This window comes from Ischnura elegans, chromosome 7, assembly GCF_921293095.1.
Source record: "Ischnura elegans chromosome 7, ioIscEleg1.1, whole genome shotgun sequence".
Taxonomy (NCBI): domain Eukaryota; kingdom Metazoa; phylum Arthropoda; class Insecta; order Odonata; family Coenagrionidae; genus Ischnura; species Ischnura elegans.
Genome location: NC_060252.1, coordinates 32,866,682 through 32,894,085, shown reverse-complemented (window position 1 = coordinate 32,894,085; position 27,404 = coordinate 32,866,682). Strand labels below are relative to the sequence as shown.

At 37.5% G+C, this 27,404-nt stretch overlaps 1 protein-coding gene across 1 annotated transcript in view; it reads left to right on the top strand.

The window, feature by feature from the left end:
* The window catches only part of LOC124162362 (nose resistant to fluoxetine protein 6-like), a 67,882-nt gene that overhangs the window by 15,249 nt on the left and 25,229 nt on the right, over positions 1 to 27,404 (top strand). The window contains exons 2-4 of the mRNA XM_046538871.1: positions 8,483 to 8,712; positions 13,806 to 14,020; positions 21,835 to 21,920. Coding sequence (XP_046394827.1) covers positions 8,483 to 8,712; positions 13,806 to 14,020; positions 21,835 to 21,920 — 531 coding nt within the window. The remainder of the gene's footprint in view (positions 1 to 8,482; positions 8,713 to 13,805; positions 14,021 to 21,834; positions 21,921 to 27,404) is intronic.

The following is a 27,404-nucleotide window of genomic DNA, read 5'->3' as shown; positions in this document are numbered from 1 at the left end:
ACCAAGGCACGATTTACAGAAAAATGTAGTTTCTGTACTCATGATCTTTCGAAGCCTAAACCAACCATAACTATCCAACAGAACGTGTTTGATCATTAAAAAAATTGGTGATGAATGTGATTCACGCAACTTTACTCAAAGGAAAATTCAAAGGTTAGGAGGTCCTCATTCCGTAGATTCCATGATCTCAACTCATATGCCCTTTTGAGCTGAAACGTATTCAATTTACAATTCGTGTTGCATTCGTGATAACGATTAAAAAATCGCATGGTCATTCTTTCAGTTTTTGTGTTGTTTGTGCTCATGTGCTAATGAAAACCCATGATTTTCTCATGGTCAATTTAGCGTGCTATGTTCACGAGTCGATAAACCATCCTCTGTATTTCTTCCTTCGCTTCAAGTGCGTAGCTAGGATAGGGGGTTTTGGGCGCAGCTATTACCACGGGTCTGTAGGGTATAGAAAACTCGCTAAGGTAAGCGGGAAGTGTGGGGGCACTTCCCCCAGACGTTTTTTAAGATAAATGGTTCAAAATAGTGGGTTTTGTGGCTGTGTGAATAGTTAAATATGTTTTGTTTGTTAGTCATCCGTCCCCCTAATATTAATAACAAAATCTTTCATTAAAAAATTCTCTAAGCTCTTGGGGGGGGGGGTTTATCCCCCAAAACCTCCCCTCGCTGCGTCACTGCTTTGCTTCGCTATATTTATTTAGCTCCATCCGCTTCATCTTGCGCCTGATAACAAAACAAAAACTGTTTTTTCTCAGAAGGTGCTTGACGCAAGACATTAGACCCGAATGTGTAGGGCTCACCGTGGTGCGTTTACGCATGCAGTACGTTTACGCAGTGCATTTTTTCCAAACAGAGATACTAAAACTGGCGCGCCTTAAGTCATTTAATGCGAATGCTGCTTCATAGGGGCTTTTCTTGCACGATTTTGAGCATCAGTCAAGCGTCGGTCTGGGGTCGTGTCAACCTGCCCCCTGAATGGGCCAAGTGTATGCAACAGACTTGGACCTAAAAACATTTTTTTACAGCTAATAACGCAAATAGCCAACAACTGAATGCGTATAATTTTTATTTCATGAACTGCTTTATTAAACCACAATGCCCAAAATTTCTTAAGCTAAAACGTAAGAAAATTTGTTGAAAAAAATCCGCGTAAACGTGCTCCGATTCACCCTATGTAGATTCAATAAAGAAAATGTCTTTCTAACAAGCAATTTTGGTACTCATTTACGTAGTTTTATTGAATTTGTATCCTTATTTTATTATAATAAATTAAACATGATTAAAAGCGATACAGCCGCTCTTGATTTATAAATGGTGTAAGTAAACTGTAAGTTCATTGATTGTTAGGCGGTACGAAGTTCGCCGGGTCAGCTAGTTATTTTATAAAATGAGCTGTTTTTCTCGTGCATATTTTTTGTATTATACGTTTATATTAGAGACCAAATTAGAGGATGTTTAATATAAATCTGGCGAAAATAAAAGGTTATTTATTTTAGTTGGATATTATATATACTTTTGTTAAAAATGTATAATGTCACAAAATGTTTAGGTGTAGAAAATTACTAGAAAATTGGTGATTACTTGGAAGTATGGAATGAATGACAAAAAAGAGTTTAGGAAAGGAAAGCTTAATTTGGAATTTATGCCAAAATTCTAAGTTTTGGTTCAAACAAAAAAGTATCATTTCTGAATTTGGCAAGAATTTTTTTCAGTATCTTGTGTACTGTAAGTATTGACATGACAAGATATGTGTTCTTCTTTCTAGATATTTCTCTTTCGAGGTTGAATGGAGCAATGAAATTAGATTGCCTACAACATTTACCAAAATCTAAAATTTTCATCTAACTTCTCCAATAATTAAGGGCTATTCAGAATTAATAAAAGTGAGAATCTCAACTGATTATGCAGTGACAGCTGTGTGTGTCTATGTGAATTCGAATGTGTGTCCAACTTCTTGCGCACTTTCTAACCTCTGCAAAACTCCTCAAGCGGCAGATGGACGCATATGAAGACTGGGGCGAAACCTGGAAACTCACCGCTAATCCCCAAAAATCCATCCACACGACCTTCAGTCGCAGATCAAAATCTGGAATATGAAACTCCATCTGCCACGGAAACAAAGAACTTAAACGTCACGAAACCACCAAGTTCCTAGGAATCGTCTTGGACAAAAACTGCTATGAAATCGCCAAATTACCAGCTCCACAGCTAAGGCCAAAGCCGCAGCAGCCGCCCGGGGTCCACTGTTGCGCATAAAGTCCAAGCAGTCCCTCAAAGCTAAACTTATTCTCTACGAGACTATGCTAAAGCCACTACTCAGTTACAGGTCACCTGTCTGGCTGATGGCTTACTGAGAACGTCCTCATCCGCAAGATAGCAGCCGCCCTCTGGTTCATAAGAAACAAAGACATTCGCAAGGACCTACTAATCACCCTAATCCTTCAAGAACTCAAAACAGGCTCAAACTCCTTCAGAGATTCACTCCCCAGCGGACTGAAAATTCAAAAATAATCAATCTGTGGAACTACGCATCTAACGCAACGGCAAAGCAGAGAACCCCTAATTCCGCCTTCCTCCCTAACCATATCCCTTCCCCCTAAATAATATTCCACTTGCCATGCTATAAACAAAGATATAAAACTTACCCGAAACTAAGATTGAAGAAACCCACTGGAGACAGCTAAAACAATTAGGACTAATGCAGAAAAAAAAACAGAAATTCCGGCGAGGCACTTTCAAACCTAGCTCTCCATGGAATAATAATAATGACAATAGGATTTATTCAAGGCTATCAATGCATACAGAACTAAGAAAATAATGATGACGAAATTGCAATAAATTATTCTTAAATGTGACGGAGTTGAGGAAAGGCTTAGGAAGGTATTTGGATAAGGGTAAAATAGCGATGCTGAGTAAATTTTTTTCCACCCTTGGTTGCTTGAAAACCATCTGTTTCTCCGTACTCGAGGCCATGATTGGTATAATTTACACGGCGAGCAGCTTTAAGCATTTCAGATGAAAGGAAACGTAATAATCTAGAGATGAGGAGAAGGATTTGACCTCGGATTCACGTATCGACGGTGGTGTGTGCAGGAAGATTGGCGTTCGGCTGCAGGAAAATCTCCGACGAAAGCGAAAGTAAACAGCGCGTGACTGATTAACTGAGCATGAATTACACCCGTGAATATGCTGTAATCTTCCCAATACTATTTCTAGGAATATCTCATGGATTTGTCATTGAAGGACGATTCAATTTTCTAAAACTCTGCACATCATCGTGCGTATAATATCCCTTAGGTTTTCAGCGTTTCTAGCTTCAAGGACGTAATACATGATGGAGTCATAATAACTACGTTACTCGCTCGAGAAGAATAAGTCGCCGGAAAACCTAAGTTTGGTTATGTCAGAGATGGGAGGGTTTAATCGGAGTAATTTAACGGTCACCATACGCCTTTTTCGTTTTTTTTAATCTCTAAAACGGCGCCGACGCGTGCAATGAGACTCGTAATCCTTCGCGTGAACTGATCTCATGAAAGCGAATCTTATGTGTAGGCGAACCTACGCGTATGAGGCTCCCGCCCACTATCTGCAGCAGAAAAACGGCAATAAAGCATTTGAAACTTGACGACCGTGAATACTTCCACAGTAGCGGTGTTGTAATTATCTTTTGTGGATTAATCTGACCCAAATAAGTATAATTCTTTCTTATTTTCTCTGGAAGCCCATTACTCTCATCTACACGCCAATTTGCAGTGGGTATATGGTGAGATATTTGTCCCATAGAGACTTCTAAATGTTAAACAATCGGGCTGAAATTTTTAAGATATTCATTCTGCACCCCATCACATATTTTAAAAGGTAGAAATCAAAAATCTGAGGAAAAATTAAAAAAAAAACAACAGCCTATATCCTGAATCATATGATCATTTTCTTTCGTCGCGAAAAGTTATCACTAGAGTGCTCGCTCTTTTCCAAATCACACGGTCCCTCTCACCGTCGCATTTCGCATCACTTCCGATATCACAGCTCGTTGTCATAGGACCCGCATAACGAAAACGTATAGTGTGTTTGTTTATCTATGTCGTTCCCACCATTGTCAAAAATAGCGATGCAATCGCTCCATTCGGGAATTCGTTCTGATTGGCTGGTATGAGGTTTTAGTGACGGTTTCAGCGATGAGAAAAGCGACCAGACAAGTGATGAAAAAATGTTATGAGAATCATCATGAGAGTGATCGCGAAAAACAAATGCCGGTGACGATCATTTGCGAGTGATGACTCTAGTGATCGCGATAGTGATCACCCGGAAAGGAGGGATAAAATGATCGTGTGTCAGATTAATCAACATACATGATTGGGACGAGAAAGGTATAAATCATTCCATGTTGAACGTTATTATCTATCCATGGAGGCTAGGAAAAATACTACTGTGATAAAAAAAATTGGGGAAAGAAGGTTTAAAATTTTACCACGGTGAATGGTATAGAGTTTTCGCGAAGCTATTATATACGATTTTAATTTCAGATTTCAAAGTGTTTCATATTTCTACGTTGATCCATCTACTGAGGAAAAGAAACCTAGCCTACTTGTGACCATGAGGAAGCATTTCTGACTGACATCTGAAGATAAATGTGTCCGGTGGTTTGAAAAACACGTTGTTATGAAATAATGGCGGAAAAATACAATCGGATACCTTCTATTATCAACGTTAGAGAGAATTAAAACTCGAAGTAAGGTTTCTTGTTGAATGCCTGACCTTTTCTTCGGATGGCCGTGACACCGAGTCCGCTAGTGGGAGGAAGTAACATGCTGCACAGAACGACCATAAACAACGCTATGAGAGCGATGAAAAATCAGCTAAATCCCAAGGAAATAAATTAAAGCAAGGGAGTTGAAATGGAAAGTCTTAGGGGAGTGTATAAAATATAATACAGGATCAAGGCTTTAAAATCTTTAAGTAGGAATTATTAATAATTATTATTTTTTTTCTTTTTCTTGACCTTATTTAATATATAATATGGTATTTCCTGGAGTATAGGTCATTTATACAAAAGTTAGCAGCCAACGTTTCGATTTATTTTCTTAAATCATCTTCAGGGCTATGTTACATCAAAATTAATGGTAACCTAGGTTGTGGCAATACCTTAGAAACAAAACATAAATAAATATATTCAAAGTTTAGAGGTATGTCAAAATTTTTTGTATATTCCATTCTGTTCTTATATATATGTTTATATATACATATTTCTTTAAATTATATTGTATTAAAATACCCAATTTTTCCTTTTTTATGATTAAATATTGTGTTTCGTCTTATTCTCTGTATTTTATACTGTAGGAATTATTGTGAAAAGTGCCCACCGAGGATGACAAGAGATTCAATTACGTACCGTACACATGGCAAATATACTAATGACGGCATTTTGAAAGTCCTCTCCTTGGATTTTAGCCAAATGTTCTCCGTTTCTGCGTCTTTATGAACTTCATTTGTTTCCCACTCGATTGTCCCACTTGATTCGCATAGTTCAGGATATTGTGGAAATCACTGCGTTATAATTTGGGTCACAAAAGGCGTGTTCAAAGACGCTTTACCAATAAAATAGGCTTAATGACAGTAGTACGGACCAAGTGAGCATAAAACATGAAAATTCACTATCAATAGAACATCAGATTGGGGCAGGAGGCATATACCATCGATCGATGCTACCCCAATCCGTTGTCCAATTGATTAAATGATAATAATTAAATTAAATTCTGATAAACAGTCCTCACAAGAGCGTCCCAATACACGACCCTCCTACTTTAAATTTAAATTCTTACGCAAGTTTAAAAATTGAATATTCGCATTAAAACTTAATTGTAATCCAATCGGCATCGCATGGACAAAATTGTAGATCTGGATTTGTTCAGTTTCCGTCATTGTGTTTTTAAAGCTAGCAATAAACCTCAAAAACTTTATTCAATTTCGGTGTTTAATCGCATTTCTGCTTTAAATTAAAGTGCAATAATATTTTTTTAATTTTTCACATTCAATATTCTCCGCTACCTCGAAGTGGCTGTCTTCTTTTTCAAATATCTTGGAGGCATAAATTTTGGTATATCGAATTGATGTTTTATTAAAGCCCACTAGGGTATTATAAGCTAACGTGAGCTGTTTTGGGGTTTTCCGAAAGGGAATCAAAACCACGAATATTGGATCCGTCTCCCAGCCCTCTTGATACCGTCCCCCTGATACTCGATAGGCCTTACGGCTAACCTATCCTCTTAGCTACCCATCTAATGAGCTAAGAAGCAGCAATATATAGTAAGTAATTTTGAAGTTACTGGCGTAAGTTATGAATAGTATGCTTTTAACCTAAGCATGCAAAATTGTTCACATGAATAATATCATCTCAGCGTCATGATTACTTCTGTGATTGATTATTTAGTTATTAGTGTGTAATCTGAAATTTAGTAAAAATCTCATATTTGCCATTTCGATACTTAAAATTCATCTGTTAGCTGGTCTTGTGAGTATTTATTTACCATTAGTCAGTCAGTAATCTGGTATGTGTATGAATAAAGGCATTCAAATATCATCTTAAATGTTTTGCATTCACATAAATATTTTCGCAATAAAGAAATAACGAAACCCAAAACGGAATCCCGCAAATGGTTTACAAAATATTCCAATAAAACTGCAGAGATGTTTGACCTTGGTCTTAATCCGCTCAAGGGGAACACAACAGCTATCCAGTTTTCTCCTAATCATGAGTTTTATAGTTACTGGCTCACCTATGTGGTGTTGCGGTATTTGACGCACAGGTATTTCATCTCAGGTATTTGACGCAATTTCATTTCTCCTTATCCTCATGCAATCCTAAAATGCGACTCTAATGACATTTACATTGATCCTTGACACTTGCCCCATTTTATTTTATAAAATAACTTAAACCATCTTCAAATTTCTCTCTTGAACAAGTTTTTTCGCGATTTATATCCTCAAAAACATCATATTTTTACTTTATGGAAGATAAAATCCCGAAAGACGCCAATTATTTTGCCTTGATACTAAAGATAAATTGGCCTTCAGAAAATTATTTTGATTAAGCTGGGATTCAAACCTGAATCCCCCAATTGTCAGCCAGGTATTCCACCAGTTACACCACCAAGCCATCATCCTCCAAGGATATTTTTAACTGGGTTTTCCGACCGAGGTGTAGGTCCTCATAAAGTTTATTTCTGCCAAGTGTATACCTGTAAAAGTGTCTAACCATTATTTAAATGTTTTTGCACAACATTTTTAAAGATTACTTCCTGTTCAGTTTTTTTCTGAATAGTACATTTACTCCACTTGTTTTACAAACTTCCACGCCGACGACCCTTGCATCTAAACGCATCAATTTCTACATTATTATATACATTTTCTCACAAATCCTGTAAAGTTTATGGAACATACGGATTATCATTTCAAATATTAATTGGAAATGATTTACTAAATAACAAATTATTCGAAAACCCTGCTGTAAGAAATTTCTGGGTGATTTTTTTTCGAGAAGTCTGCCACACCGAATAAAAGTGTGATTGTGACAATGAATGTAGCAGTAATTTAATAATTACTGCTGCATTCATTCTCACCTCATAGCCTTTTAATGATACCTGTAATTATTTATAACCCAGTGTAGTGACAGGTAAAATAATTATATAAATGTATGACGGGGAATTATGTTCCAAAAGATAAGACATCGAATTTCATGTGATAACAATGTATACAAATGATCTGTAATAAACTTTTACTCCATAAGTAACATAGCATCTTATAATATCAAATCAATGCTCAGGATATCAAGTTCACCCCTTGTATTTTTCTGTAAGATGATAATGAAAATAATTTTTATTATTTTCCCCGGTATGGTAAATATCCCTATTTAATTGTTCTTCATGTTTTATTGCACTCTCCTTTGCCATGAGCTTTGGTAAGCCTTATCGTATCAGGCTTTAAAAAAACAGAATCTTTCAGGAATTCCTCCAGATAACCGAAAAAATTTTTAATTCTATGGCATACTATGGATTCTATGGATTTTTAAGTCGTTTGGAAGCACCATTTTAATCGAAAGAATGGAAAATTGTCTTTATTTCCTTAGCCTTAACTCTGCAGAAATAGATTAAATCAAAAACAGTGGATGTTGCCTTCATCACTTTAGTCTTAACTCAGCAGAAATTCATTTTAAAATGATATTCATTGTGTAAATTATTTGGTTTTCAGTATACATGTAGTTATTACAAACATATTCAATTATTTAAAAAAACTGTTGGCACCCAGATATAACCTAGATGATGATTCAGTTGTGTTAAAGTAAGGGCCTTTTAATGATATTAATGTTAAGTATAAATTTAATTAAATTACTTTTCATTGCGAAATCTATCCTGAATAGTTATGATTTCACGCGGCTGCGCCAATGTTTTTCATACGTTCGATTTTCCCGCTGTCCTAGTGTTCGATGCGTCCACCAAGTTCCCGGAGGGACTGGTAGCTGGCAACACCTTCCAGCTTGGCGTCTTCGACGAGTGTGTTGGCGTAAAGGCCCAGCTGCCGGGGGATGGACACTTTAAGGGACAATATTGCCTGGCGGACGTGCAGATCATCCCGCCAGAGACGGACAGCAGTTTCCACACTTACGAGTACATCAAGGATCCCAACGGATCCGCATGGGAAGGACTAAAGGTAGTGCCATATATCTCGCGACCCCATCGATCGGAGGGTCAGTGACGTGCAACATGAAACATGTTCTACACCATCAATGCGCAATTCCAAAGAAGAGGGGTAACCTTTAAAATTAGCTACGGCTATGCTAAGAAAAATATCTTTCATTAGCAACTAATTAGAGAGAACGCATATTCATATAACAAACATAGCCCGAGTTGCATCACAACAATTTTATCTTAAAACTTTTCCTGAAAAGAGGGATGGTATATATAATATCACAAAGAGGCATTCTGTTTAGGTAATAAACAACTCTATTTGGGCATATTATATTTCATCTGTTTCCACCGGATGTGATTTGATTTTAATCAATCATTGAGAAATGACTATGAAATAGATTCCAAAAATAGGAAAATTTTTATAAAATGCCCGCTTTGAGTCGTAAAAGAAGGGGTCTAATGAAGGCTACTACAAACTATGGTTGTTATTCTAGATAAGGGCGGAGAAAATAGCAAATTATATACCTAAACGATGTATCATTAAAAAAATTCCTAAAACTTTATCTAAAAATTACCGTCTTACGAAATTCTTAAGAATAACTTTAAGTTGGTCGAACGTACTTTTTCCTCGGAGAAACCATAGGTTTTTACTCTTTAGTTTATGCATCTGTATTGAAAATTATTCATGTTTAAGCTAGGCCGCAACCCTTTTTCGCAAAAGATTAATAAACAAGTCAGTAGACAATAAAAGATAAATACCCGACTAAATTCTACAGTAACCTCATTAATGGGGAGAGTCTTATTAATTATAACGAATAAATTATAGTATAGATTCAGACCCTCAAAACTATGGTCCACCTCCAGTTCCATAATAAATAAAATCTTCGAGAGAAAAGCATCCTTATCATAAACTCCCTTGAATATTGATGAATATGTGCCTACGTATTTTATATAATATATAATGGAATATTTTCTCGGCTATATTTGACTTAAATAATTTTCGGGTTCTAGCGGAATAAGAAAATTTTAGCTAACGTCTCAATACTCTTATCTCGCCCTCAGAGCAGTAATGAGGGTGATGTAAGAATGTTACATTGAGAAATCAGCCAAATTTCTTCTTGTTCCTCTATAAACCAGAGAACTATTTAGGAATTTTATGTTTGTTTCAAAATTATCTCCCACACCAAGATTAATCTAGCTAAAATTTGCTTGTCACAAATCGTGAAACATTTTCTCTAATGGGACTATAAATACGCTGACGATAGTCGCCCCAGTTGAAGTATCTTAGCGTGCACGTCGTAGGCGGCTTTTTTTGGCGCGAAGCACAATGGCTCATTGCTGGGGCGGTTTCCCTTCCCTCCTTCCTACAGTTCCTTTTCCTTTATCTATGTCTCCATCACTATTTTGTGGCCACTAAAAACCAGTCCGCAGTGAGACCAAACAGTTCAGAAAACAATTGAAACGGCACCTCCGCAGCTCCCACGGTGGTGTGTTCAACGACCGTCTATGCGAGCGTTGCGCAAATTGGAAACTTCAACGCTCGACGGCAATAGAGATTCGATATTGCTACTTTGGTCTCGCTCTCGTTAGAAAACGGTCGCTCTCGAAAATTGCAACTGCACAGCTGGGGAAACTGAAATTCGGCCTCCATAATGACTCAACTACCTGGCTCAATATGCACGTTACTTATTTCCGTATGCGTGATTATATTCCGTAATTTTGCCTTTCCATTCTCACCTTCAACGTCCCTGGAAGCGATAATATTTAGAGATAATCATAGGAGGATCTAGGGGGGCACGGGGACAAGTTTCCCCCCCCACTCCCCCCCTCCCCGCAGACTCTTAAAAAATATGCAAGATTTTCAATACGGTCCCATTATCATTTCGTTCGTTTTTATTACGAGGTATCCTTATGCCCCCCCAGAACAAAATCCTGGATACGGCCTTGCTTGTGCCCCCCCCCCCCCCCAGAAAGAAATCCTGGATCCGCCCCTGGAGATAATAATGGCGTATTGAACAATAATTTACGGAAGATATTCAACGACCAAGCCGTGCCGTTCATTACCCATAAAAAAACTCCATAATTTCTAAATGTTTGGTTAATAATTACTGATTTCACCTATGCTTTTCGTCGTCACGTCAGTTAAATTTTTTACTACTTATTTCACGGATAGTTTAATCAATAATTCTTAATTGACTACTTACCGGCAATTTAACTCAAACGCAGTGCCAGCTTTATGAATAAAAAATATTTAAAGTTTGTTCTAAATTTATGTGTTTTTGCTTTGGTAGGAAGTATAAAATGGCATGCAATGTATATCTTTACCGTCATCTACTCATCGCGTAAGCATTTGCATTGCATAAGCACTTCATTCGCATTCATGGCAAAAGAACATACATTTTTTTGTTTATATATGTAATAATTATCACTTGCATATGCAAGCTCGGTGAATAAATTTTAATTCAAAAGAAGAGATCTGGCATTTAAGTGCTTCAGTACTCTAGTCATAAAATACCCAGATTCACATGAGACGTTAAATATTGCAACTTCTTGAATCAAACCCATATCCGCAACATTAGGTGGCAACACTATGATTGGTGATATTCCTTAGGTTGCAAGGAGTTGATAAAATAATCATAAACTCAGTATTTGGGTAAACTTCTTACATCAAGTCTGCCTAATTATTTACGTTCAAACTAAGGAAACGAGTATTTTCATTAAATTAGTAACAAAGATGAAGCAAACATTGGCCGTTGTCGCAAATAAAAGATCTGGTCATTTGATGGCATAAATATGATTTCTAGATTTCACCAAATATGGTCCAATATGTATTTTAATGTTTAACTTCTTTATTTCTCAACCAACCTGAGTAAGGGAAGTAAGAAGCTCATTGAAAGGAAACCCGATTAATTTGAGGATATTACTCAATGAAAGAACTTCCGGTCTTTACCGCATTCGCCAACAGGGGTGAATAGAGGAAACAGAATATTTTACCGAAGGATACCTTTAATCGAGTGAGCTACGTCTGCAAATTGTCCATGTCATAAAGTAAGAATCTTTTCCATGTGCACTGGCAAGTATGACATATGAACTATATATTGGGGGTATATTTAACTAGTATAATTTAGAATTAAGGAGCTTTTACAATAAAGAGTCCAAATCAAGATCTTTAAAGCAAAAATAATGCTAAAATACAGGATAAATCATCCTCCTTTTTCCATAAACCTTATTTTATGTCCTTTTGAAGCAAAAATCTGTAATGCTTAAGTAAATCAAATTATGGTATCCTTCAAGTACACACAAAGGTCAATCTACTTGTAGAATTTGGCTGGAATGACCCGGTTATATTTAGGAAAATAAATTTTTCCTGAGGACACTTTATCCTCATTCTGTCTTCAGTGAAAAATACCGCATAGTTTTCATTTTAATCACGTTTGCCATCCCATAGCGTGTGGAAGAAGTGAGCTTTATTTTATTCTTACTGCGGTTTATCTGTTTGGCAGCTCTACACTTACGTTATTACCAAACTATTGGCATGCATTCAAATTTCTCTACGGTAAGTAGAGCATAGACTCTCCTCTTGATCTATGTACACTATTCCCAATTAGAATGCTAACAGCATCGGCATTTGACACGTAAAGTTCGTGAGCATGCACTCAAATAAATTTAGCCTCTCGAATGTATTCATTGGCATATAGTGAAATACAATATCCTAAGTAAAATAATTAAAAGACGAAGGGCGCTTTGATGGGTGGATGTTAATCTATCCATAAATCATACGGATGTTGATGTTTTGTCATAAAAGACAATGCTTTCTTTATTTCGTTCAACATAATCAACGGACACTTTAAATTCCAAATGAGTTCACTTCAACGTCAATTAATCGAAATTTTAATTAATGAAAACTACAGTGCTCACCTTAAGCTAAATATTACCTCGGAGTTCACCAGATTCAAAGTCAATATTCACATTCAATGCCAATCAATAATACCAAAAGGCTAAATATGTCTGAAAATTTTCAACTCAATTTTATTATATGTTCAAACAACGAAATTTATATTTTAATAATAACACAATAATGAAAATAGCAGTAGCTCAGCTATTAATAGCATTCACTGAATTTTATGATTCCAAAAATCGAATTTAGGTAAAAGATAATAATGTATCAATTGTAATTTCGCTCTTCAAGTGCACTATGGAATGACTCCCATAAGGTTCATTGTTGGCTATGCCACTAATAATTATTAAAGTATACTACCGATTGAGGTAGATTTACATGGAGTACTTAAGAATCTTTCTGGCACCCTCCCCTTCCTTTGTGGACTTCTCTCTTCAATTCACAATGAGACATACTCCCTTTCGGTCTATCTAAAAAATCTATTCTCTTCCTTCCTTTCCCTCATAAATTTCCCGCATTCTATACTCTAACACCGTTTTCAACATCCCCTTGCTCCATCCATTCCTTGTCTCCTGCGTATTTCATCTAGAAGCAGCCTCTCCTCACCCACTATGTCCAGCACTTTTTCGTTCCTCTTCCTCCCCGTCCACTTCACCTTCTCCATTCTTCGTCACACCCACATCGACACCTCCACTGCGCAAACGCTCAACAATCGCCCACCGAATCATATCCGCTCATCCAGTACTACTAGGGCTACTAGATGAGCGGATTTGATTCGGTTGGCAATGAATGAAAATTGAACTTTGTTTTTCCACATAAATATTTATTCAATCACAATCAGGCCTGATGATGACGCAGTGCGTCGAAACCACGGTCGTGATTGAATAAATATTTATGTGGAAAAACAAAGTTCAATTTTCATTCATTATGCGTAAATTCCACAAAGTGACGCCTTAAACCATCAACTCGCTGGGCGATTGTTGAGCATTTATGCAGTGGAAGTATCGGCATCTCGAATGCCTCCAGTCTTCTCTCGGCCTCTTCTTTAAGATTCTACCAATAGACGATCTAATTAGCTAACTTGTATACTTTCCCCAGCTAAAAATCGCTACATATCCGTACGAAAACTGTTAAAATCCTAAGCGATGGGTCAGTGGTCTTAAGGGTTTTATTGTTTTCTTTCTTCACTTGCCGCACCTGATTCCTGACGGCCGCAGTTCACCGCAGACAAGCGCGTTCGGCGCCGCGATGTGTTCCACTGGTCCTTCTGCATTCCGTCGTCGTGCGGGGCGCGGGACCTGCAGGCGGCGCTCGAGGAGGCCTTCGAGTGGGTGGAGCGGCAGCACGGCATCTCCATGGCCGTCGAGGTGCAGGACCGCATGTGTCAGACCAAGGGACTAGAGCCAATGACCAACGGGGACATAGCTGTCGCGTAAGTACCTACTCCTTCCATGCTAAATTAAGAGGTTTTTACAGGTTCCACTTCATCATCATCACTGGTCAACAATCCTAGGATTGGCTTGACGCAGCTCTCCACTCAGTTCTCCTATCAGCTAATCTTTTCACACCTACGTAATTCTTCTCTTTCACATCTCTCTTTACTTGTTCCCTATATTTTGTCCGAGGTCTTCCTTTTCCATTCTTGCCTTCCACTTGCCCTTCGACGATTGTCTTCATCAGGCCATCATGTCTCAAGATGTGGCCTATAAGGTTGTTCCGTCTTCTTATTAAGGTTTTCATGAGGCTTCTCTTCTCTCCTACCCTTCTTAGGACTTCCTCGTTACTAACTCGGTCAATCCATTTGATTTTCATCATTCTTCTGTAGCACCACATTTCAAAAGCCTCTATCTTTGCTTTCTCCGCTGCGGTCATTGTCCATGCCTCACTTCCGTATAGGAGCATACTCCAGATGTAGGTTCTTATGAATTGTTTCTTTACTTCCATATTTAAGGTTCCCGCTGTAAGCATGTCTCTCTTTTGGTGGAATGCTCTCTTCGCCTGGGCTATTCTGCTGATAATTTCTTTCTTGCTTCTCCCGTTACTAGTTATCTTGCTTCCCAAATAACAGAATTCATCCACCTCTATCAGTTTTTCCCTCCCTATTTTAATGTTGGTCTTGACTTCTTCTCTTCTGCTGCATACTAAGAGATCTTAGTATGCAGGTTCCACTTAAAAACAGTAATCACTACACTGACAGACGCCTATCGGCGCTTTCTTGTCATTTTTAAGTGTTGAAAACTCTTGACAGCAAGTTTTACTCCTTGCATTGCTTAAACTTCAGGGTAAATATCAGCAAGAAGGACGGCTTCTGCAATTGCGACCAAGATTGATATGTCAAAGTGCGAGATAAAATGGTGAGATCATCTACATCTACATACTATCCCGCAAGCCGCCTCATTATACAAGTGGCGCGGGGTATTAGGACACCAACCTTTTAAAAATAAAAAAGTATATGTTCTACCGAGATTATGCCTAGCATTTATGGAAGTCTTTTATTTTCCGGGGGAAAAACGAATGCCTATATTTGTCCGCAAGGCAAAATATATCTCCTAATTTACCGCTTCTGTCGGATCTAGTGTAATTATACAGTGGGGCTCTAATATGATGTTCTCCGTGTCGATCTTGAAGATATCATGGTTCTGATGGCATATTCCAACAAAGAGGCTTGTTTCCTTAGTTTTCATTTCAACTGCAAAACATTATTTGATATGATATTTAATTTTTCGAGGGTTAAGTTTAAGGATTATCCAGCTTAAAATATTTAATTGGATTCTTTTTCCATTAAAATTATTAATACCCTAGCTTTAAGCTCCAATTTTGGTCTCATCTTCTGGTTAGGTACTGCAAAATCACCTCGAACATTTAGGCCTTGTAGCCATAGCTTATTTATATGAGCTGTATGGATTCTTGCAAAGCAAATACAAAACTGATGCTCATTCCTTGAAAAAGAATAGGAAAGAGGAAAAAATTTCCGGATATTTGCATTTTTAAGGGCCTTATAAAATATGAAATGTCACCAAAAAGTTATTAAAATCACCAAAAATTACTGAAATATTTAAGTATCATGTTATATACCTATAATATAAGAAATACAATCCGATTTCTAAATTTTTGTCGAAAAAGGATATCACTGAAGTGCAACCGTTTGAATTCCACAAGTGAGGACTTGAGTCATTCATAGATTGCGATGGAATGATGCCTTTCCCTTTCCTTCTACCTCATTGCCCATCCGCGCATATTTCCCGCGTCTATCAGACCGTGACCGACTTCCGTATCCGGAATGAAACACGTCACCCAACGGACGACACTCACCACATCTTCTGGCGCCTCAGGTAGTCGTTAATCGAATAAAATCTCTGCGTTGCTCATGAAACACTTCGCCGTATATACCACTAGAGGCCTTCCGCGGTTACTATACGCGTCTTCCTCCATTCTTCCGGTACTCCAGCGAAGGTAACTTAGATTTACTCGTCTAAGGAGGAGTCTTCAGGACCAAGGACGACGAGAATTTCCTTTGGATGTGCCACTAAGAGAATTTATGTTTGGGGGTGATAAAAAGCTGCACCCGGGATTAGAATCCGGACTCTTTACGTCAAAAGCCAAGCGTTCTACTTACTACTACCAAAATTACTGGGCAAATACATTTCAGCCCATAGAGATTGGTAGACCAGTATTTGTAGTATAGTAAGTTGCAGTGGCGTAACTATGGAGTGGGATGAGGGGATGTATCCCCCCCCCCAAAGCCTCAGAGAAATCAAAAAATAATTTAAATTCCTTGTCTGGATTTGATACATACTAACTGCGTCTGCTTTAAGTTAAATTTTAAATGCCAAAGTGATGTAAAATGCATTTTCAGGCATGTTATTTTTCAAAATCTTTCCTTAAATCCTCGTGTCCAAGGGGGGTTGCCCCCGCTAACCCCCGTCGTCCCCCCCAAAGCCCCCACATCCCCCAAAGCATATTCCTAGTTACGCCACTGGTAAGTAGAACGCTTGGCTTCTGACGTAAGGGTTCCGGATTGTAATCCCGGGTGAAGCCTCTTATCACCCCCAAACATAAATCCTCTTAGTGGCACATCGAAGGGAACCGGCCCCTTCCCCCTGATCATGCGAAATTTACTCGCCTGTAGTTTAGCTAGGGGTTAGGGTATACATATAGTATGCTTTAAAATTGCTTAAGCTGCCGCGCCTAAATGATGAGATTCTGCATCTTCCGTACTCAACGCGTTAAGAGGAGGAACTACTCCCAGTCGACCGAACTTATTCGTCACGTACTAACTACTTAAAATTACTGTCTTATGGATATTTTTGTCTTGTAGATATTTCCACGATATATTTAGTTGACCTAATGTCAGCATTTTACTGGGTCTTAATTTTGAAAATTCAGCATGGGTATTTTCTTAGAGAAACCAATTGTGTATTTACGTAAGAGGTAACTGTTGACAAGGGTGACTCTAATTGGCCCCGCAAAAATGATTAATCAAGTGTTGAATTCGCAAATCGTCTCGAAAAATAACAAACATGTAAGCCCTTTCAATTTAATCCGATCGATTCAGGCATAATATAGTGGAAGTTCAACATATTAAAATAAAACTAAATCGCACTCTTCACAATTATTTCAATTTGTACGACGCATTTCGGCTCGCAGTGTCATCAGCTGGTACAAGTCTTGTATCAAATAATGAGTCTGCGAGTCGAAAAGCGGTGTACGAATTTAAATAATTAACATTATTTAAACATTTAAATTGTTTTTTATGAGTATTAGGTTCTGAAAAAAGACAAATGAATAATTTTCAGTTGGTAATGATGTTAATGATAAATGAAGATATCGTGTTGTCCGCAATTTATTAACCGAGTACTAGATGTGTTTCGATTGTTATACAACCATCCTCAGGTACTAATACAACCTGAATAGTTTGAAACTGAAACTGACTGAATAGTTTCTATTAGTAGGTACTTAAGGATGATTTTATAATCATCGAAACACGAGCAGTACTCGGTTAACAAACTATCGACAATACGATATCTTCATTTATCATTTTCATTAGTTATGTTCCTCGGCATCTCTCCTAATAAAAATGACTTCATTGGCAATGATGCGTCCTCTTAAATACTGTTTGGGTTTAAACCTTCATCGCTACCTCCATGACAAGCAATGTTCCATTCCACTAGACTTGGGTGCGCACGTGTGGTCGAACAAACACTAAACCGGTCCAGCGAGTACAACAATGATCCTTCTGAAGATAACCGCCACTTCGCTATTGCAATATTCTACCTTCGCTGCAACATCTCGCGCAATCTCCATACTTGTGCACCAAGGTCCATCCACATTGAAGCTGTCGTTGAAAGAAGGAAATGATCACGTACTTATGGAAAGTCACGATTAATTATCCTCGCGTTCACTTCCTGAGGTAGGTAAGCGACACGTTTTAGTCATTACGAGCCTGTTTCCGTCCAGAGGAAAACAGATATCACCCAATACCATCCTTCAGGGATGACTTGGTTAATAAAGATTGGGGATTAATTTTTTACGAGCGCCAGGGGTATATAGTACTTCTGCTATTATCGGGTGCATTTAGTTATCAACCTGAATGAGTAATTACATTTTTTCAAGCTTGGATGAGTAAAGTAATATAGTATATTTCAAAAATCATTAAAGAGGGCGTTTGAAAATAAAAATTGCTTTAAATTTTCATTTTCATATAAATAACTCTCATGAATATTACAGATGAATGCATGTATTGATATGGTGAAGAAATTTAATATTTTCTCAAAATTATAGAATAATTATGTTTACTACTTTTCCTTCCTAACTAACTAATTGCGATTATTATTATTTAATTTATTATTTATCGTATTAAGAAAAATCGCTTGAACAAATTTAGTTCCTCAAATAATTTTAGCTTCATTTTTATACTGAAAAATAAAGATTGGCAAAGTTACTAACTTTCGATTGACAAAGTTACTAACGATTAAGTGAATGAACCGAATTTTTGGGTAATTAGGCATCCAGGACGTAGCTTTCCACCAATCGAGCTCAAGATCAAATCGTCACGTTAATAAGGTTGAAATAATTGTGAAAGAATAAAATTGAAGATCATTTAGGCAACCTCCACAGATATAAGCGTTAATTTAATTTTGCAATCAAGCTACCAACAATTTTATTTTCTAGGTCATACCATTCAATCCTACTATACATCATCATGATTTTTTTCTCAGAGAATGTTAGCTTTGAACTGAAGTATCTTGATTAGTTCAACCAATTAAAGCGTTAGGTAGTGGCAGTTCGACAGATTGAAATGTATTGTAGCTGCATTTTCCCAGAATTATTTAATGTGTCGGACACGTTTCGGCTCACAGTGTCATCAGCTGGTGGAAGACCTTTCTTGTGCCAGATGATGGCTCCATGAGCTAATACGCGTCGTGCGCATGAAGTAATAATGAAAAAGTGCAACTGCCTTTCATATCAATAAAGTATTCTGACCTTTTCTCTCACAACTGACTATGCGAAACGCTTAGAATAACACAAATATCGAACATCCATCCTAAAGAATAATCTAAGCCATGCTTGCAGTCCAAGACTGCGTTTGAAGTGAGAATTTCGGGAGCAGCGTTGGGCGGTGGTCTCCGGAGGGGTGTAAGAGAAAGAATGAGGGCCGGAGGAAATCGGGTTAGATCTAAAGATTGTCAAGTGGGTCAGAGGAGCCGGAAGCTGGGCGTTGTCGCTGCGGGTGGAGGGGAGGGAGATAAGTGGCGCCACGGAAGAAGAGGCGTCTTCCAGCCACACTAATGTATTTCGGATGTTTCCAAAGTCACGTACGACCCTCGACCATATCCCTCTTCTGAGGACTTCATTAACAATGGTTTCTGCCGTAAAAAAGGTTCCATATCCAACGTCTCTGTTGGAATTCTTGGTCCTCTGCATCCTCAGAGTTTTTGACGCGTTGGAAGTCAAGGGTAGACCTGACTACCAGACTATCAACCCATGAAAACCAATGCGGGTGCCAACAGAGTTGGCTCGTAATTTTTCGTGGCGTTCAGGCTTTGTGGATCTCTGCATCCAGAGGGTTTTCGCAGTTTTGTTTATCGGTGGTTGATTGTCAGGTCAACCCCAGGCAATCAACGCGTCGAAAACCCTGAGGATAGAGAAAGAACCCGGAGGAACGCCACAGAAAACTAAGAGCCAACTCTTTTAGCATTTGCTTCTTTCTTTCGCTTGCCACTTATCAGTTTCCCTACATCCTCGTCGTTCATTAACGCAAGGTTATACAAACGATTACAGAAAAAGTAAATCAATTGCTTAACTAAGAAATAGCTTCAGATCTTTAGAGCGTTTATAAAATAACTAACGCATAGTGTTCGCCATTTATCTCTCTCCTGAGAACAGTACACTGAAGCACACACTCAATTCAAATCGAGTTGAGTTGTTCCTCTGCTGTCTTTTCGCATTGCTCCGTGCTTATTCTACGATAATGATATTGCGTTTCATGCCGTGGTGCCTTCTAGCCCAATTCACGGTTTGAGCAAACAAAACACTGAATGAGAGCGCTGAAACAAATGACTACATCGCTGAACACTCATTTTCTCACCAATTCAAAGTAGACCAATTATAAAGCTACTTCTTCCCAGTAGCGCAGCAAGGGGGGTTTTGGAGGATAAACATACCCCCCAGAGCTCAGAGAAATTTTAAGTTAAATCTATTTTACTTAATTGGATTAACATCACTTATAGAATAGTGTGAGGATTAACAAAAAAAATCCCTCAGAAGGCCGTAAAACTCCCCATTTTGAACCATTTATCTTATTTTTTTCTGGGTGAGGGACCCCGCACCTACCGCTTACCCTGGCGGGTATGCAAACAAAACACTGAACCCCTAGGCCCCCAAGTATTAGTAGCACCTGAAACCCCCTCCCCCTCTAGCCTTAATTCCTAGCTGCGCGCCTGCTTCTTCCGATAACTTATCTATGTTTAATCTGGTTTTCCAATTAACGTTGCGGTTGATCGCGCACACTACATTACCACGCTTTGCGATACAAACTGTTGAATTATCTCTATTTATCTCTAAAAGCTGAGTTTAAAATCTCATTCAGCAGGTTACTTTCATCCTCCCTCCTCTCCTCCTCCTTCTGATCCCTCCGAAGGCTGTTTTCATTTTTACCTTTTTCTTTTTTTGTGTGAACTTTTTCTAGTAGTTTCCTCCCCTAAATGTTTCCTCTCCATCTTTTTGCCCTCCGTACTTGTACTCCGTATTTTCAAATTCATATCCCAAATGCCGCAACTTTTTCTTTAATATTCTTGCCCAAGTTACATGTTTAACAGTCGAACATCATGATGATCCACACAGATAATATGAGACTTCATTTATCACAATATCTGACGCCAAGTAACCTCAAAGAAAGAATCAATCTAGACCTGCGATATAATCAAAACATGGTATTTCTACATCCACAGTCGTATTTGGATTTTTTTATTGCTATAATTTACATTTCAAGGATAGCTTTCTAAATACTCCTTTAAACGACGATTTCTTATAATTATTGTTTTTAATTAAATAAATGATGATAAACGCTAATTTCAATGCAAAACTTGCCGATTTTCCAAGATTGAGATCACCCTATGGATAGACTAATAGACCTTCCAACTATGACCACGTTGATAATATGCATTAAAATAGCTTTAAATTTCCTTGTACTTCATTTTTTTATTTAAAGCTAACTAGAAGCTCCTACATGTGAGTTATCAGCCATAATGAACTCTTAAAATTGATTTAATTACTTTTTAATTAATCATTTATTTTTTTAGAAATACAAAGGCTGAATAGTCTTCATCACATTAGGTACATACGTAGGTTGACTTGCATTTTGTCTTTTCTTGATAGATAAACACTGTCATTAATTCACAGTGGAATTCATACCCATTGCAAATTTATCCGTAGAGATAAGCTAAAAAAATAAATCATGAAACCCTAACTGTTGACAAATGTATAAATTGGTTTTGGAATAAATTTTCAAAAGAACTCAAACCAGTAAATCTAATTCTTGGCTTTCACAAAGTCACTACGGAGAATTTTTCAATCATTTCAAGAGTGGTTTTCTTCTACAGTCGTAAAATATGCATTTTTACGTCTGTGTGAGAGAATTAATCTAATGCTGTTGCTACTTTGAAAGCTTTACATGAATTACAATCTGTGTCTAAAAATTCCCGTGTGAGTTAACCAAATAACGGATCCCTTATTTTCTTTTCCCAGTGTCATCATGAGTCTGTTTGTAGTGGCCGTGGTCGCCGGCACCATCTTCGACTTCTGCACGCAGAAGAAGCGGAAGAGCAACGGTGGTGAGTAGAAGGCTGTTATTCCAACATCTAGCATTAAAATTATAGTGAAATGTCTTTGATAAAAAACCCTACGGACTACCGAAATACGTTCGTTAAACTGAAATGTCGATATACGGGAAATACGATATACGGGAAATTTCGTTATACGGGACGGAAAATAATTTCGTTATACTGAATATATCGTTGTTACACTGGCGTTCGTCAAAAAGACATTTCGCTGTATATTTAACATACACATCCTCTTCGATGCCACATGGCAAAAAAAATTGCATTCCAAACATGCCTACTCAGTATCTTCATTCGAGCATGCCATAGGTTGAGAAATCCCCACTAAATGCTAAGAACAAAATCATCCATAGTCCAATAATTCATAGGAGCAAGAAATGAGGAGAAAATTTATTATGCCTTTCGAACGGCCGACTTTGAATTGATAGCCCTAGCCATGAGGAGGATTCGAAAAACAGTTTTTAACGAAATGGGTTTGCGGCTCGTGCTTAATAGGTGCTCGTGCAGTTGGCAGTCCGAATGATCTACAAAAAAAACAATCAATCGTTTTACATCTTCAGCCTTCACGATTTCGCTAAAATTTCAATTTTCATCCATATTTCATTTAAACCATATTCAAAACCGCACCATTCTTTTATCATAACCCATAATTTGATGATAGTAAGGGAAATGTTACTCACATAATGTCAAATTTCACGTCATTTTTCACTCTTGCTATCTCTTTCGCTCAGTGAAGTGTGAATCCCTGGAACAAAAGTATTAGAACATAATAGAAGAGAAAGGGAACAGTCCCTGACCAAGTACAAGCATGCCATGAGTTTTCAGGGTGGCTTGAATAATGTGCTTTTTCCTCACCAACCACTTAAAGTCATTAAGAGGAGAAGGAAGGAGACAATTAATAATCATGTCTCCATCTCGGTGAAATGCGGATGTTTCAAAGGATGAAACAAGCCTTTTAGTGTTATTTCCTGTTCAAATTAATTAGCCAACTTCACAAGGTTGCCGATATTCTTATGAATTTACGTATCAAGGCAAACAATGAATTAAATGTGTTTATTTAATATATTCTTTAATCATTAGTTGAGTCAGTTGAGGTATTTGTTTATAGCTACGTGAAGTGGGGAATGTTGTATAAAGCGGTACAAAAATATCTTTCTCTAACTTTTTAAGCCTCGACTGTTCATTGCTTTCATCCTGACAACTTCTATTAAGCGCAGTAAAAAAAGGCCTATTAACTCATTCTTCCGAGTTTTCTAAAACGCTAGATTGAGAACACCCGAATACCCTGAATTCTCGTTGGCTAAGATGCAAAAAAAAACGAGGCGGTGGAGGGTCAGAAAACTATCTTAGACAAAATTTTTATGCTCGTCCGATTTCGGATTCACTTCTTTCCTAAAACTATTTTTATTTATTTTCAACTCTTTAGGAAGAATTATTTTTTTGGATAGACTGGGCATGATGTGTATGATGGCATAGTGGCATTTTCAGCTTCAGATGCAGAGAAAACGTTTCTCAGGAATACGAGTAGTATACCTAAAAGATGAAAGCTTTTTCTAATCATTGAATATTTTTAGCAAAATGGGAATGAATCAATCAAAGAGAGTTAGTAGAATAGAATGTTGATTAATAATTAAAAATGATTAAACTGCCTCCAAGGAACTCGAAGGTATAATTTTAATGGTTGCGCCCCACTCCTATCAACGTTTTTCACATAACCAGATGAGTTCAATTTCTTATTTGCTCTCTATCTTATTTTCTGTAATTATCGAATTGAGTTAAGATTACCGGCAATTGCACAAGAGAAAATGTTCTTTACTTGAAGCGGTTTAAGGACTGCAGCATTTACTAAACTCAAAAATGTTAACTGGATACAAGTCATTATGATGAAAATAACTTCCTAATATTTATGACTTAATAACATGCATAGAAAAATTTATTTGACGTTAATCCACTGTATTTGCAATTACTTATACGAAAATTGTACAATTTTGAACTTAGAGGCAAACACAAAAAGCATATTATCCATAATTAGACCGAATTTAAGCGGTTTTTCAAACCACCGCGAGCAAAGAATGGGAAAATAAGCACCAAAAGTTGAGTGGCACAAACCATTGCAGTGGGAGGCAACCATCTGTATAGCATACTAGTACAAAATAGACACATAAGTATTACCAGGAGGAGAATGATTGTTCGTAAAGTAGGCATTTACGAGGAGGAAACAAAAGATGAGAGGATCGCTATACAGGAGTATAACGAAGGTAAATAGTCGTGTGTGGATTATTGTGCTTTGCGGTGAGGAAACATGGATACTGAAGGCTGTAGGCGTCCGAGATATAGGCGTGGACGAGAATGGAGTATGTAAAATAAATGGAGAGGAAAATATGCGAGGAAGTGCCGGACATGGTGACGAGGAGATGAAACCTAGAGATAAGATACGGGAAAGACGGGAAGATTTCCATGATTTTTTATGAGAATTTTATTTTTATGACAATTTTTTTTGTGAAAATAACGTAAATGAAACTGCGCTTCCGTACGAAAAAATGGCAAAACATCATACGCTACCGCATCGCAGAGAAAGATATCCACGCAGAAAAATAGAATTTTCAATGAAAATCATAATAAAAATAATGAACATCAGGCTTTCGTAAAATGAATGGTAGAAACCAATTATGAAAAAAGTTGCGCCCAAGAATCGAACTTAGGACCATCGGGTTAGAGTCGATTGCCGTACCCGCCGGGCAACCACCCGAAGTCGCTGGGTACATATTTCTAAGGGAATATAATATACCTGTAAATGTTAGACTGTATTTTTGTTTAAACTATTGGTTATATAATCCTATATGGGAGGTGATCCATGGAAAGCTCCCAATGGACTACAACACTACAGCGTTTGATTGAAATCTGAGACCCGGTTTTGTGACACCCCTTGTAAGTGGGGAGGAAATGCTAAAAGCGAAGCGTTCGTAGAAACTATGAAATAAATTAGTGCTACCGTGATTTATAGGAAGAGTTCAGTATCTGAGTGGGAGACGTGCCGGGTTGATTTGTAAGTAACGCTACCTTTACCGGTGGACAACTTAAAAAAAAGTCTTTACAATGATAATAGATAGGCATCTCCTTAAGTACCCCTAGAAATATTACGATTTTAAAATCCCTTTTTGGGAGAATAAGTCACTGTAAATCTCCTTTTCATGAATTTTTAAGCATGATACGGGGTGAATGAATGCTTCGAATTTTTCATGAAAGTGAAACTTCCTCAACGTAATTTCTGAAAGCTGTGAAAGAAGGGATGCACCGCAGTCATATGTAGTGATTGCTGTTTTTTTCATTAGTGGAATACAAATTATTTCCAGAAAAGAATCGGGATAATTAGTTTTTTAATAAAATATTTATTTATTCGTCTAAATTGCTGTTGCCGCTTTCAAAATAGTCCCCATTAGATTTTATTCACTTGTGCCAGCGCTGCCTCCAATTCTCGATACATTTGACTGGGGTATCGTTGCAGCATTGCTTTGACCAAAAAGTCCAGAAGCAAGCAATGAATTGTGAGCCAAAAATCGCCGAGGTCATAAAAACACGTTGGCTACCACAGACAAAGCAAGCAATGAATACAACTGAAGATTGTATCATACTTCAGGGGCATGTATACCAACATAATAAAAAAATGACAATAGGACTGCCCCAAACTTGCGAGAATTTTAAAATTTTAGTTCCCTTTATTTTCTGAACGCACCTTGTTGGCCCGATCGGCGATAGGCGAGTACAAACTGCGCTCCGATGGACTCCTTCCCGCTCACCTTTTACGCTTCACGTGGCCTGTTTCTCCTCAATGGCATCTACGCTACCATTCTGCCGGTTCTCCGGCCTTGCGGGGCATAACTATGAACGCTGGAGAGAATAATCGACGCTAAACAAAGCCCGGTGCATAAATATCTCAGTACAGTCATATCCTGATGGCCATCTGGCTCTATTTGACATTATGACCTCAGTTACATGAGAGGACGCATCAATTCCGCTCGGTCGGTCCCATTTCCTGATATGCTACTCGTTAAAAAAATTTCAATATCATTTTGAAATTTTCAGGGAGTGTACAGTAAAACTTGAACAAGAGTCGTATTTATACAAATGTGAAAACTATGATTTCCTCGCAAGTAAAATTATATTTCCGAGATGCAGGTAAACGTTTAAAATGGTATAGTCTACTATGTATGCACTGAAATTGCCATAAAGTAATATTTGATGTATTCACGGTGAATTATGTGGGTAAACTTCTCTCTACGGCCATGATTATGTTGTTTAGTTTAAACAAGTAGTATCCCAGCAGATAAGACAAAACACTATCGGTCTAGCGATAATGATACGTCCTCATTTGATGTTTCTCCCCAGAAGCTCAGTAATTATCACTTTTGATATATTGAAAAATGATACTATCACAGTACTCAATACTACGGTTGGCTGACTACTATGATCTTGGAAATACATTATTACTCAGATAGAAGCATATAACATTATATCAACTTAATTTTCTAATCATTGAATGCACAAATAATGCACTTTCAATAAATTAGTTTCCTCTACTTGAGCAGTTATAAAATAAATATATTTTTCAAAATTCTATTGAATTTCGCGGGCCCGAAAATTTTTCAAGGAATGTGTCCCGCAGGTCAACAAAAATTTGAGCCCGTAAGCACTCCATCCAGCTAATTCGCCGGGAAAGCGCAAGATCATTCGCAGAACAAAACCACTTCATCGTATTGCCCTTTGAGTTATTGCCATATTTTATAGAAATAGAAAATGAAACTCATTATTCCGGGACAAGAGTGTCTCTTATGTGCAATAGAGACTAGAGCAACAAGTATTAAATACAATAAGAAGATTTAAATAATGCATCAATATCACAGAATCCGACAAAATATTTTACAGGAGGGCAAATGTATGAATAGGTACTCTTAAAAACATAAGAGTTTGTACAATGTAGCATAATATTAAGTTAAATTACAACATCTAGTTCGCTTTCAATAATATTTCACAGTATTCCTTATTTTATTGACTTACATTTTCAGATTTTTTTATAGTCATCTGACAATCGATTTCATAGGTACTTCATTTACGAGATGCAGGCAAAAATTGACTACTATCTATGCCATTTAATCATTATTACCCAATGCTGCCTCTAAGATACATCAAAAATATATATACATTTTCAGCTATATTCAGTAAAGTTTAAACTACGTGTTCTTTTGCGCTCTAAAGTTTAATTGCATAATATGTAGCTGCCACAATAATTATGATTGAGCAGAAAAATTTCACATTTTTAAAATGAGAAGTCTTGAAATTCATTTTCTCTCAGAAGAAGCTCTGGGTGAGAAAGAGTTAATCGAAGGAAATTCTCAGAGTTCCTAACCAATATGGGCAAATACGATATCTTAGGATTTCTCGATGGCACTTAATGCATTTGTTTAATTCCCTTTCAATAAT